At 42.2% G+C, this 11894-nt stretch overlaps 2 protein-coding genes across 2 annotated transcripts; one reads left to right on the top strand and one right to left on the bottom strand.

Annotated features, from left to right (window-relative positions):
• Positions 1-948: 948 nt before the first annotated feature.
• toe1 (target of EGR1, exonuclease) lies at positions 949-5531 on the bottom strand. Its single transcript, XM_023404063.2, has 8 exons — positions 5041-5531; positions 4805-4845; positions 4519-4615; positions 4114-4272; positions 3833-3946; positions 3467-3615; positions 3146-3308; positions 949-2968 (listed from the first exon to the last, which is right to left on the bottom strand). Exons 1-8 carry the CDS (start codon positions 5152-5154, stop codon positions 2231-2233), a joined length of 1575 nt encoding a protein of 524 aa, XP_023259831.1. The 5' UTR covers positions 5155-5531; the 3' UTR covers positions 949-2230.
• A 146-nt stretch (positions 5532-5677) lies between these two features.
• LOC111653452 (uncharacterized) lies at positions 5678-9425 on the top strand. Its single transcript, XM_023404064.2, has 4 exons — positions 5678-6085; positions 6389-6548; positions 7451-7626; positions 7926-9425. Exons 1-4 carry the CDS (start codon positions 5936-5938, stop codon positions 8307-8309), a joined length of 870 nt encoding a protein of 289 aa, XP_023259832.1. The 5' UTR covers positions 5678-5935; the 3' UTR covers positions 8310-9425.
• Positions 9426-11894: the final 2469 nt, after the last annotated feature.

Raw genomic sequence — 11894 nt, 5'->3', positions numbered from 1 at the left:
CAGGAGGCGGCCCGACACCACCAACCTCTATTTGAGGAAACTGCTCAGTACTTCGGCACTAGGGGGAGACATATCATCACAAAGGAAATTACATTTTCTATTTACTGACTATACTGAAATGTAAAATTAGTTTATTAAGCATGGGGTGACTGTGATTCACAAATATCCTTTATGGGCTACAGTCCTGTCCTGTGTTTGCTTTTTTGTTTGTTTATTTATTTGTTTGTTTGTTTTTCAATGGGCTACACAGTAAATTAGCGTTTGGTTATTTTATATAGTCTCTTTTCTGTCAGTGTACATCCTGCTTTGTGTTCACACAGATGTTTTCCTGACACAGATTGAAATGTTGCATCAATGAAAAAGCAGTGTGAACATATATCACACATTACATATAAAGGTGTGGGAGGAGGCTATACATTCAATTTACATGGTATTGATCCTGTTTAAGCCTGTTTTATGGAAAAGAAACTATCAAAACTTTGGTGCCCCCCCCCCCTCAGAGAGATGAGGAAGACGGTGACCACAATGAAGATCTAAATGCCAGAGCTCCCTCTCCTCCACTCCAGCAGCTCCCGCCAATGAACTTAGGGATGGACGTCCCTGTTTATTATCGTCTTCTCTGTTCTGACCCATCTGATTTTCCTTTCGTCTTATCCTTACGCTTTGCTTAATGCTCTCCCCCATGCTTTTCCTTATGCTAATCCTTTAGCTTATGTTCCTCCTTATGTTCCTCATTATGCTGATCCTTTTGCTTTTGGTTATGCCCCTCCCTGTAGTCCTCCTTACGCCCCTCTCTTTGCTGCTCCTTATGTTCCTCCTTACGCTGCTTTTCTTTTTTTGTTTAATGCTGATCCTCATGGTGTCCCTGAGCGGCTGATGAAGCAGCAAGATTGAAGCTGGAGATTTTAATAGAATAAAGCTGAGACTGAAAGAAAGACAAAAGAATCATTATTAAAGAGACGTACATTATTTTACTTCAGCAACAGGTCATTATACAAAATCTGGACTGATGGATAACCACCTCATCTCTCTCTGGCGGTTCACAGAGACGTAACAGCTAATGAAATCAGAAGAGGTGCGTCTGCGTTGTAATATATCAGTGGGTTTACAGTCCCAAGTCACTAATGCCATTATTCATTCTTTTTCTTTATTCTCCAAAGTTTCTGAATTCTACAGTTTGATTGGTAAGATCGAGAGAGGGTCTGCTAAAGAAATAAAATCAAGATGGGAGAATAAAACAAACCAACGTGGATGAAAAACCACATTGAATCTCCGTAGACTCTCAACTCTGTGAGACTGAACATTCCCGCTGAAACTCTTTTACTGATAAATCTGACTTTTTTCTTGATTAATTATTTGTTGTATATCACACAAGAAAACAATGAAAAATGCCCATCACCTTATACTTTCATCAAATTGTCTTTTTTTCTCCAGCCAACAGTCAAAAAACCCAAAATAAAAGTTACTAAAATGTGAGACTGAAAAAAGGAACAAGTCATTGCATTTGAGAACGATCACCTGTTGAGCATCTTTCCCTAAAACAATGAATCGATTGTCACAATAGTTGCCGATTAATTTTCTATGGATTGACTCATGAATGAATCAACTCGTCAGTGCATCACATGATAAGGAACCGTTCTCACTACAGACCGTTCGCCCCTGTTCGTGGAAAATCAAAGGAAATCCCCAGAAAGAAAGTTTCTTCTCTACCTGCTAAAACGCTCGCGGTGAAAGTGCTAGCATGTTAATATTAATGTCCAGCAGGTGTAATGTTAAACACAGTCACCATCTTAGTTTAGCATGTTAGCATGACAATATTTGAACTCAAAGTACAGCTGAGGCTGCTGGGAATATTATTAGTTTTGCAGGTATTGGCTGAGGGTTGGTGTTGGATCATTAAACACATTTAAACCTGATGATGGTGCCACGTGGACATCTCGACCAATTTTCCAACAATCCATCGAAAAGATATTTCACTAAAAAAACATAAATGTCAGCCTCGTGGTAGCTCCAGAGGAACAGTCAGAGGACTCGTCCTCTGCGTACCATGAACGCCGAAATTTCACAGCAATCCATCTCAAAGGTGTTGAGATATTTCCGGCTGGATCAAAGTGGTGGAAAGACTTCGTCATCCATCGAGCTGCACCACTAGCATGGCTAAAAACTGAATTCGTGAACCTCTTCTTGTGTAAGCTGTGACTGTCCTGCTGTGTGTGTGTGAGTGTGCACACTACATTCGCCCTCCCCACACCATCTCCATCTTCTGCGTGTGGGCCTTGGACGACTTGGAGAAGGTGCTTTTAACCACGTTGAGAGGAGCCGCCTTGCCGCTGAGGTAAACCTTATTGAGACAGGTAGAAAGCCACGACTGCCCGTCCTTCTCCTCCACAGCTCCCGCTCCTTCCTTCTTTATGAGGGTGCACGAGTGGGCAAAGATGTATCCCGTCATGAAGGCGTCGAACCCCGCCCGGTGCGTTCCTGCCTCAGTCTTCTTCTGAGCTTCGGTCCCGGGCGAGCGGTCGCTGAACTTCTCTCTTCCTCCGTCTGCTGTTCTGTTTTCTACGCTGTCGTCCGCGTTGGTTTTCATGTTGCTGTCCTCATCAGTTGTGGCTATTGTTGCAGAGTTTCTGGCGTCTGGTTTGTCTTCACACACTCCGTTCCCTGTTTTCACGTTCTCTGCTTCCTCCTGTTGGACGTTTCCATCGCTTTCTGTGCACGGACCAGCAGTCGTCTTCTGATGGTCATCCGGAGTTTCTTCTTGATCCACCTCCATGTGGCGCACTTTGTTTTCAGGGGCACTGTCAAAGGTGGAGGAGCCCTCTGCGACCGCTCCTCCACCTTTCTTCTTCTCTCTCTGCCTCTTCCTCTTTTTCCTCTTGTCCTCCTTGCCCTTCTCATCCTGCAGGATTATCAGGTCGGTGTCGTGGGATAATGGACACTGGGCACCATTTGGACACCAGCCAAATGCCTGTCAAACAAACACATACACACAGAAAGACAAGGTAAATAAAAATATTAACATACAAATACATGCTGACTACTTGGCTTGTATGTGCTAACAGGACTGTTCCTTTCCTCAGGTCCTTATTTCACTGAAGTGTGAGAAGTTTAGTCAAACACAAAGTTAACAAAGGTTCAAACTCACAGAGAAGCGCTGGCAGATGTCAGTCTGTCCCTCAGCAGAGGCTGCAGCTGGACACTCTCTGTAGTCCACGTAAGCGGACATGTGACCGGCGTACGGACAGAACTCTACATGGACATGAGGTCCGGTCCCTCCAGAGGTCAAACTGCGGCTGTTGTCCAGCTTACTGGAAGTTGAAGGGCATAAAACATAGATCTATGAGTTTACAGAGGCTTAGCAGATGCTTTTGAGACACTGTTTTCAATTGTTTGTAGATGTGAGTAATTTCAAACTGTTGACGATGTGAATATTTGAGTCGATACTCTATTATAAAACCGTACTCACCATTTCTTATAGGCATACTCCAGATAGGAGGCAGGGAGCCGCAGCTCAAACTCAGTGACATATTTTGTGTCATAGATTCCAGCAGGAAACATCTCAGACAGGTCGGCGGTGAAGGTGGCCAGGCGCTCGGGCAGATGAGCATAAAAACTCTGTAGAGAGAGAAAACAAAACAGTTATTAGATAAAATCTGTACGCTGTGAGAAAGACACAAACCCAATACAAATCAATTATTATACTTTTGTCACTGTATGCACTCTTGTTTTTACCACAGCTAATGATTTAGACATTTCTACTGCAAAGAAAACCAGTGAAACACATTCAACATCTACATTAAAAAGGAATGGAACCGAGAGATAAAGATCATACTTGGTAAAGGAAGGCCATGTCGATGAGGCCGTTGTGGAGCACCAGGGGTTTCCTGGCACGCAGCAGTTCAGTGAATAAGGCCCTGATGTGGACACCGCGGTCGTCCGATCCTCCCTAACAAAGAGGGCAGAGAGAGAAAGCACAGCCAGAAATCACATATTAAACTGAGGAAGTTCAAATCTCCTTTGCAGTGTTCTTTGTTATAATGCTAGAGACAGGTAGAACAGAGAACACAGTGGGCACAGGACACAAAAGAGCATGGAGCATGTAGGCATCATCACCTTATTATTGCCCTTGCAGTAAGGGATTCCATGAGCGTACTGCTTGTTAAAGTCAAATCCGTGCTGCACCAGGAACTGGACTGACTGGGGCTCTATGATGTACTCCTCCGAGCACAGCAGGGTCAGGTTATACACCTGGACCAGGTATGTGTCTGCAGCCTGGGGAAGGGAGGAGAGGGGAGGGGAAGATGAAAGACGGAGGGAGCAGAGGATAAATTCACAGACGTAACACATGTAGATTTAAAGAAGTCTGCTTGAGAACAACCTAATTGGCATTCTGCTGTATAGCTGCTCTCATGCTCATTGTTAATATATAATAATCACTAATATAAATCATATGGCCAAAAGTATATGGACACAAGTGTCCACAACTTTTAGGCTGTTGAATAAGGCATCATCTTGTACCTTGGAGTCCAGTTTCTTGTAGCAGGCAATTCCCAGGGAGAGGATGGAGCGGGAGCGTGCTGCGTGGCATATGGCTTTATATCTGTCCTCTATGGATCTGAAACATCACAGCGAGAGTCAGGGCCAACTCAGAGGTATGCAAACACCAAAAAGCAGTCAGAGATATTTGACACTGACTTAGAAACCTATATATGTACACTGGTCACTTCATACTGTTTCAGGTGTGTGGGTGTATGTGCTGGAATGAAGTGAAGAGGAAGAGAGGATCACTAATGTCTTTACTCACTCGGCCAGCAAGGATTTCCTGTTCCCAAGACCACTCAGCTCCTACAACAACACAGAGACCACTTACTACGTATCAATATTTTAGTATATGTGATTTTGATGCACGTCCTGAGCCTATCTCCGACCCCAGTTGTGTCTCTCAAGTGATAATACAGAAGAGGGAAAACTAGTTCATAAGTCAGGTACACGCTGGTCGGACAGACACACACACACAGACACACAAACCACTGCACTTACCGTGTCTACTGCAACGAAGGACGACGTTTTAATGGCCACTACCATAGCAGGCCAAAGCTCTTTGAAATTATCATTCTGGACATCAATGACCGGAACCACCAGTGAAGATGCCATGTTGATCTCAACGTAATTTACTGAGTGAAGAGCTAACGGCTCTTTTTTTCGCGGCTGGAACGTTTTCTGCCGTTACAGATGCTAACTGCAATTTTAGCTAGCTTAGCTAACTAACTTGCAAGGGTGTTCATTGTAGGACTTAGCTTGCTGCTTACGTGTTATATTATCTTCATAAATTTTCTAATTATTTTCACATTTATTAATTTCTTGCCACTCACTCGGATCGACAACTAACAGCGGCTCAACCGTAAACATTTCAACGTGCTTCTTGGGGTCTTACCCATAGTAGTTTGACTTTTACCGGAGCGTAAATAAAAAATAGTCTGTCACTATATATACGCACAAAAGTATTCAAAATTAATTAAAATAGAAACTTCACTATAAATTGTGGAAAACTTTTGTAATTTTCTTTCTGTGTTTTATTTTTTGCTATTCAATAAAATTTTCAGGCAGGCATTTACAGTAGGCACATATAAACAATACGTCACCATATTCAACCATCGAAGAGAAGTGCGCCATTTTGGCTCAAACAAAGTAAGAAACATTTTATCTTAGATAAACTATTTTAAACTGTATCCATTAAATTCTATGTAAACATATGTAGGACAGCACTCCGGTTTCCACTAGTGAACATTTGCTGCGAATGTAACTTTTCCCGTCTTTAAATCGCGTTAGCAGTTAGCTAAAAGTAATGATTAAAATCCCCAGCTGAGCTCCATTGCCAGCCAAGCTAACTTAACGTCTGCTAAATTTAGCTTTGCTGTATGTTTTAACTGCTGCAATGGGTGGCTGCTCCGCTCCAAACTGCTCCAATTCAACCAGCATAGGCAAACAGCTGTTTAGATTCCCCAAAGACCCTGTCCGTAAGAAGAAGTGGGTGGTGAACTGCCGTCGTGACTTTGAACCAACTCCTCACTCCAGACTCTGTCAGGTAAGTTTACACCGAGACTGTCATCTTTGTGTCTTAACGCTAACATCAGTAGCATTTTCAGTCCAATATAAAACCAAAGGATAAACAGGGTAGGAGAGTGCATCAAAAAATAAAGTCACTGCTTTTATTTATGTATTTATTTATTTGCATGCTGAATTATCTCCAGGTGTAGTTGATAATCACCTTCCTTCCGCCACACCTAACGAAACGTTGCATTCACTCAATGCATGATCTTTCTTTTCTTTTCTGTTTTTCTTGTGTTGGATAAAATGGATAAGTGTACATGTGTTTTGTTTCCCCAAGGATCATTTTGAGCAGAGCCAGTTTGAGGAGATAGCCAGGTCTCCAGCCGGGGGAAAGAAGCTGAAGCCCAATGCCATCCCGACTCTGTTCAGTGTTGGAGACCCTCCTTACCCTGCAGTCACTACTCCCTACATCCTGCTGCCCCTGAAACCTGATCCAGGTAACTGAACACACTGCCAAATTTCTTCTTGATTACTCTGTATTACATTACATGTGGCAGGTCAGGGTAGTTTTGGTACTTTACTAAACTTACAGACCTTCTCAAGCACATCTGCTTTCTCAGGAAGCATTTGCGGGACTGAAAAAGTAGACGTACTGGATAATGCTGTGTAGTCAAACAGAAACCTTGAAGTCTAACAAACTCAATACAACATTAATTCTGATTGTCACTAGTACTTATATTTTGAATTTCTCATAATGTTATCAATGTCTTAACAACATGTACACAGCTGGCTTCTCAGTTCATCTGCATAAAAATACACAGGGTGATTTCTTAGATAAAAGTTAAGTAAAGTGTCTCTGTGAAATAAGAATTGCTGATGCTCCGCAGGTCTGTGGAGGTTTTTACCCACTTTTAGCTCATTGTTGTTCATCATCAAACCCTTGTTGATGAATATAGTGAAGCATGTAGCAGAGTAAAGACATATGGTTTACTCTGGAGTTGTTGGAGACCAAAACAGAGCTTAAAGGGGAGTTACTACTGAACTTATATTCAGGAGCCTGAATCACGACTCAAAATCAATGGTAATGTAGAATGTGTAAATAGGCTTTTGGTCACATGTTATCAGAAACACCTTTTTATAAATTGTGTCTGTTGTGTATCTGTCAGCTTTGATGTTTTTCTGCCCTCTAGTGGCCTAAAACTGACTAGCTTAATTTGCCAATTAAAAATTAGATCAGTGCATCTTCATCAAAGTCATGTTATTATCCTGAAATACCTTAGAGTTATAACTTTGATATAATACAGAGTAATCTCTTTAAAAACTGTGGTGTAACATTAAAAATGTACCAGATCCCAGGGGAGGAAATACCGTTCTATTTAGACAATGCTTTGTGTCCCAGTGGAGAAAGAGATGAATTTTGGTGACCATGGTTATGCCAGACGCACCCCTCTGCCTGGGATGGAGGAGGATGATGCAGACAGGACAGGCGAGGACCAGCAGCCCTGCACACAGTGTCAACTCCTCAAGAAACAGTTGGAGCAGGAGATGCAGCACACTGCAAGGCTACAGAAGGAGGTGGGATGACTGCTGGTGTCTGTCTTGACTTTTTTCCTTTCTGAAGTGGCAGCATGCTGAAACAGTGTCACTGGGTCAGACCTATGAAATCTGTGGTGGTTAGCTTTACAGCTTACATAAGCTTCCATCACCTGGTTATTTAATTACTGGCTATAAATATCTGTCAGCTGTCTTGACTTTGATGTGACTAAGATCTAAAAGCCAAGAAACAAAGTCGTTTGAAGAATCATAAGTTGAAGTATGCAGCAGTGCTTTCTGTTCTAGCCCTCACAAACCATTTCCCTCTCTGTCTGTGACAGGCAGAGGAGATGAAGAAACGTCTTTATCGTCTGGACCGGATCGAGAAGGGCCTCCAGAACTTCCTGTACGAAGATCAGATTCGCGCCCTGTCCCTCACCAAGCGCTCCCGCCGGGCTGTCTGGTCTCCAGAGACCATCCTGAAGGCCCGAAAGATCCGCTGTGCAGTTGGTACCAAAGGATACGAGTACTTGAGAGAGCTGGGATATCCGTTACCTTCATATAGAACTCTGTGTAATCGCCTGGAGACTAAGATCATGGTGACGACTGACATGAGCTGTGAGGAGCTGGCAGAGCTGGGACTCGGGCTCATGGCCACTTGCGACAGTCCCACAGAAGGTGTTGGGGACAATGATGAGGAACAACTGATAGGTGTTTTGTCCTGATCCTGGCAGGTGACGCGGTCACATGATCCATTCACTCTAACCAAAGGAAGAATGTGCAGAATTTGCTGTGTTAGAAATCTGCAGATCTGACGTCAGGTGAAAGAAGATGAGGCACGTTATTCTTCTTATCTCATCTATGAAAGAGTCAATATAAACGTATGCTTCTCTTGACAGAGATCGTAAGTTCACAGGTTTTAAATGTCACCTGGTTGTGCTTGTGATCTGCACTACTAAGGCATGGCTTTGCTTAGTGAGAAGCTGGGGCTTGCAGCTAGCCTAGGTTTACGCTTATGGTGTTTCTTACCCTGAAGCCGCTTGAGCTACACTATAATCTTGAACATGAGACGAGACACACTTCACAGCCTGGCAGAGCAGAGTACGTCTGAAAGGTTGAGATTGTAAGTGTAGAAATAATTTACACAAAGCCTGGATTACTGTGTGTTTCACTGACAGTGTTTACATGCACAATAAAACTGGTTTTATTTAGTATTATCAAATGTACAGAGAGAAAATAAGCTCCTGTCCTGCGTAAGGATATGAGTATTCTGATATTATAAGGACTGGCTTTAAGGCAAGGGGTTTTTTTCTGGTAAAATTCCCTCAATATGTATCTGTTGAAGGTAAAGCAGCATCACACAAACGGGATTATTTTTCCATTTAAACATAATCAGTGGGTTCTGGTCTCAAACCATGCTGGTTTACAATCATAGAAATTTTGTCAACAAAGTCAGAGTTAGGGTTGATTGAGTCATGTACTGTATTTTGATCACATTTGCAAAACTGAAACCTTCACTTTTTTCCAGAAGGTTCCAAAATCTTCTATCAGTCACAAAGGATAGATTTCATCAGGGAGCACATGTTTAGAGCTGCGTTCAGTCAAGGCAAGGAAAGTAAATCCTCCAGTGGTAAATAAACGGTGTAATTCTACACTAGAGAGATTTAAAATTTCATTTAGTTGGACGTTTGTTCTGTCTTGACGTGTTCACATTTGCAGTGCATTTGAAATTACCACGAAGACTATCAAAGAAGCTCAAGCTGATCTCAGCAAGTCTCATGACATTCAGTATCACAAACACTCGCAGTGTAAAAAAAAAATAATAAAGTGACCGTAAAGAATGAAGTGTATTCTTTGGTTTTGTGTTTACAAAATGTTTCACCACATCTAAAGGCGTCGTACACTGCAAATCAGCCAACGGCCTGTAGCAGATAAACGGCCTCGATGGCGTCACGCCACTGGTGAGATTAGAGCTGAAATTAAACTGATGTGTGTAGCTTCTGTTGAAGTTATCTTTTACCTTGAATAGAACAAAGAATGAATTTTACTTTGGCCCAGTTTGGACTTTGAGCAAATCACTCATGTTAAAGATTAGATATTTGTTTTCTGCAGCTGGTTTGTTACCTGAGGTGAACTGTAATGTAGATAACATCAAGGTTGAAAGATGTATTTGACAAATTTCAAACGTCGCCTACAGTTTTCATTAGACTGACCAGTACATTAAAGTACTGTACAGTACGTGTATACAGAACAGTTTACATCAGTTTCTATCACTTTGACTTTCATTGATTCTGGCTTCTTGCCTCATGCAAGAGTTGGACGATGGGTTTGTTTGTCCTGGTGACATTCACCTCTGCACAGTCCAAAGCCTGACTCACGCATAGTAAAGCAAATATTACTCAGTACTGAGATCAATATACAACACAAAAGTCCTTCTCATGGTAAATAGGACCAAGAGTCTAGTCATGCTAGCAGCTCTGTAAGGAGAGAAGTGCTTTGAGCTAAATGCTAATGTCAATATGCTAACATGAACGTAAAAGCAATGCTAATAATGCTAAAAATAAGCAGGTATGTTTACTGTGTTCATCTTAGTTCAGAGTGCTAGCATGCTAACATTTGCATATTATCAGTAAACTAATGCTAATGGGAATCTCATCTGTTTTCGCAGATATTTGTCATAAACCAGATACTGTGGCAGTGACACTTTGGGCCTGACGGTGGCGCTATCTGAAAAGTCAAGTTATTACAAAATGTCATAGCTATCTGACCAATAGTTGTTAAGACATTAAACCTAAATCTACAACTTTCAACCTCACGGTGGGGCTGAAGGAAGGAAAGTCAGGTGCTCCCCAAAGTTTGTTCATAAGTTGTTGAGATGTTTCAGTCTATTTCAAAGAGACGCTGCCGCTCCTGGAGCTGTTAGCATGGCTATAAACATTAAAAGCCTCTCAGTGAAAACTGCAGTATGTAAACACTGCTGCTCTACAACAGCCTCTGTTTAACAAGTGGCTCATCAGACTGGAACTTACAGTGACTCTGTGAAAAAGGTTAAAATGATCATTTCACGTTGAGTATCCACTGAACCGGGATCAGCAGTGACTCTAATGGAAAGTCCAGCTGATGATTCTATTAACAGAAAAGGAAAACAAACATGTGCAGATGTGTAGTGTGCTTGTGTTGGATAAGTGACTGCTGTCTGAAAGTCGGTATGCACCGTGAGTAGATACCGCACAGGTGCTTCAGCTCTGAGTGCGCTGTGACGTGCACCCGCAAAGCAACACTGACAGGAAGGAGAGTCGGTGCTCACAGCTAAATAAAATAAAATCAATGCAGCTACAGGCAGAAAGTTAGTTGTGTACTAAGTACAAAACAGCATTCTGTAGCAGCTATTATATTATTATACATACTGTATGCTATATGTACTTGGTATTGAAATGGGAAATGTTCAGGGTGTAATTAATAACTGGGAATTTCAAATTAAAGTTCTTTGACCTCAGCAGTTCCTATATATTTATATCACTATCTCTATAGTATAGGAGTTAAATCTGTTCAAGATTACACACCAGGTGCTATGGTGACTGAGTGAACCCAAACTTCACCATCATAAAGGAAGAGCGGTTCGATTTATACTCTCAAGTATTTTACACCAAATTCTAGTTGGTATCTATTTTTTATTTCTTTTAAATGTTCCTCTAAAGCAGGGGTCCCCAAACTTTTTCCTGTGAGGGCCACATAACTTTTCCCTTCTCTGATGGGGGGCCGGGTTCAGTTTGTAACAGAAAAAGTGTGACGATCGCAGGGGTGCCTAAACGTAAAGATTTATTGTTTTCCAGAAAGCCACACATAACCAAATAACCCTTTCCAGGTTCTTCACAGAAAAAAAAGTCAGGAAATAAATAACAACACTATTAATGAAATAAATAATAATGGTTCATGGGGCCGGGCCAAATGTGGGGGCGGGCCGTATCCGGCCCGCGGGCCTTAGTTTGGAGACCACTGCTCTAAAGGAATAAAATGTTCTACGTGCTTTTTGTTTGTGTTCACTGCCAGACCAGATTTACCTGTCCTCTGATTCACATCCTGTTCTGCATTTAAATCTCCCACCAGCAGGACTTTACTCTCTATTATCTCTCTCTCTGTCTCTCTCTCTCTCTCCCTCTGTCTCTCTCTCTCTCTCTCCCTCTCTCTCTCTCTGTCTCTCTCTCTCTCTCCCTCTGTCTCTCTCTCTCTCTCCCTCTCTCTCTCTCTGTCTCTCTCTCTCTCTCTCTGTCTGTCTCTATCTCTCTCTCCCTCTCTCTCTCTCTCTGTCT

This window comes from Seriola lalandi, unplaced genomic scaffold (assembly GCF_002814215.2).
Source record: "Seriola lalandi dorsalis isolate HSWRI2012SDOR001 ecotype SW California unplaced genomic scaffold, Sedor1 jcf7180002054208, whole genome shotgun sequence".
In the NCBI taxonomy this organism is placed as follows: domain Eukaryota; kingdom Metazoa; phylum Chordata; class Actinopteri; order Carangiformes; family Carangidae; genus Seriola; species Seriola lalandi.
The sequence above is the reverse complement of the archived record's forward strand: the minus strand, read 5'-3'. Positions and strand labels throughout refer to the sequence as shown.

Excerpts from the sequence above, each read along its gene's own strand:
- LOC111653452 (XM_023404064.2), top strand. The coding sequence starts at position 5,936 with ATGGGTGGCTGCTCCGCTCCAAACTGCTCCAATTCAACCAGCATAGGC. Across the intron at positions 6,086-6,388 it reads CTCACTCCAGACTCTGTCAG|GATCATTTTGAGCAGAGCCA; the intron begins GTAAGTTTACAC and ends TGTTTCCCCAAG. Across the intron at positions 6,549-7,450 it reads GCCCCTGAAACCTGATCCAG|TGGAGAAAGAGATGAATTTT; the intron begins GTAACTGAACAC and ends TTTGTGTCCCAG.
- toe1 (XM_023404063.2), bottom strand. The coding sequence starts at position 5,154 with ATGGCATCTTCACTGGTGGTTCCGGTCATTGATGTCCAGAATGATAAT. Across the intron at positions 3,947-4,113 it reads ACTGCAAGGGCAATAATAAG|GGAGGATCGGACGACCGCGG; the intron begins GTGATGATGCCT and ends CCTCTTTGTTAG. Across the intron at positions 3,309-3,466 it reads GAGTATGCCTATAAGAAATG|TAAGCTGGACAACAGCCGCA; the intron begins GTGAGTACGGTT and ends TTCAACTTCCAG.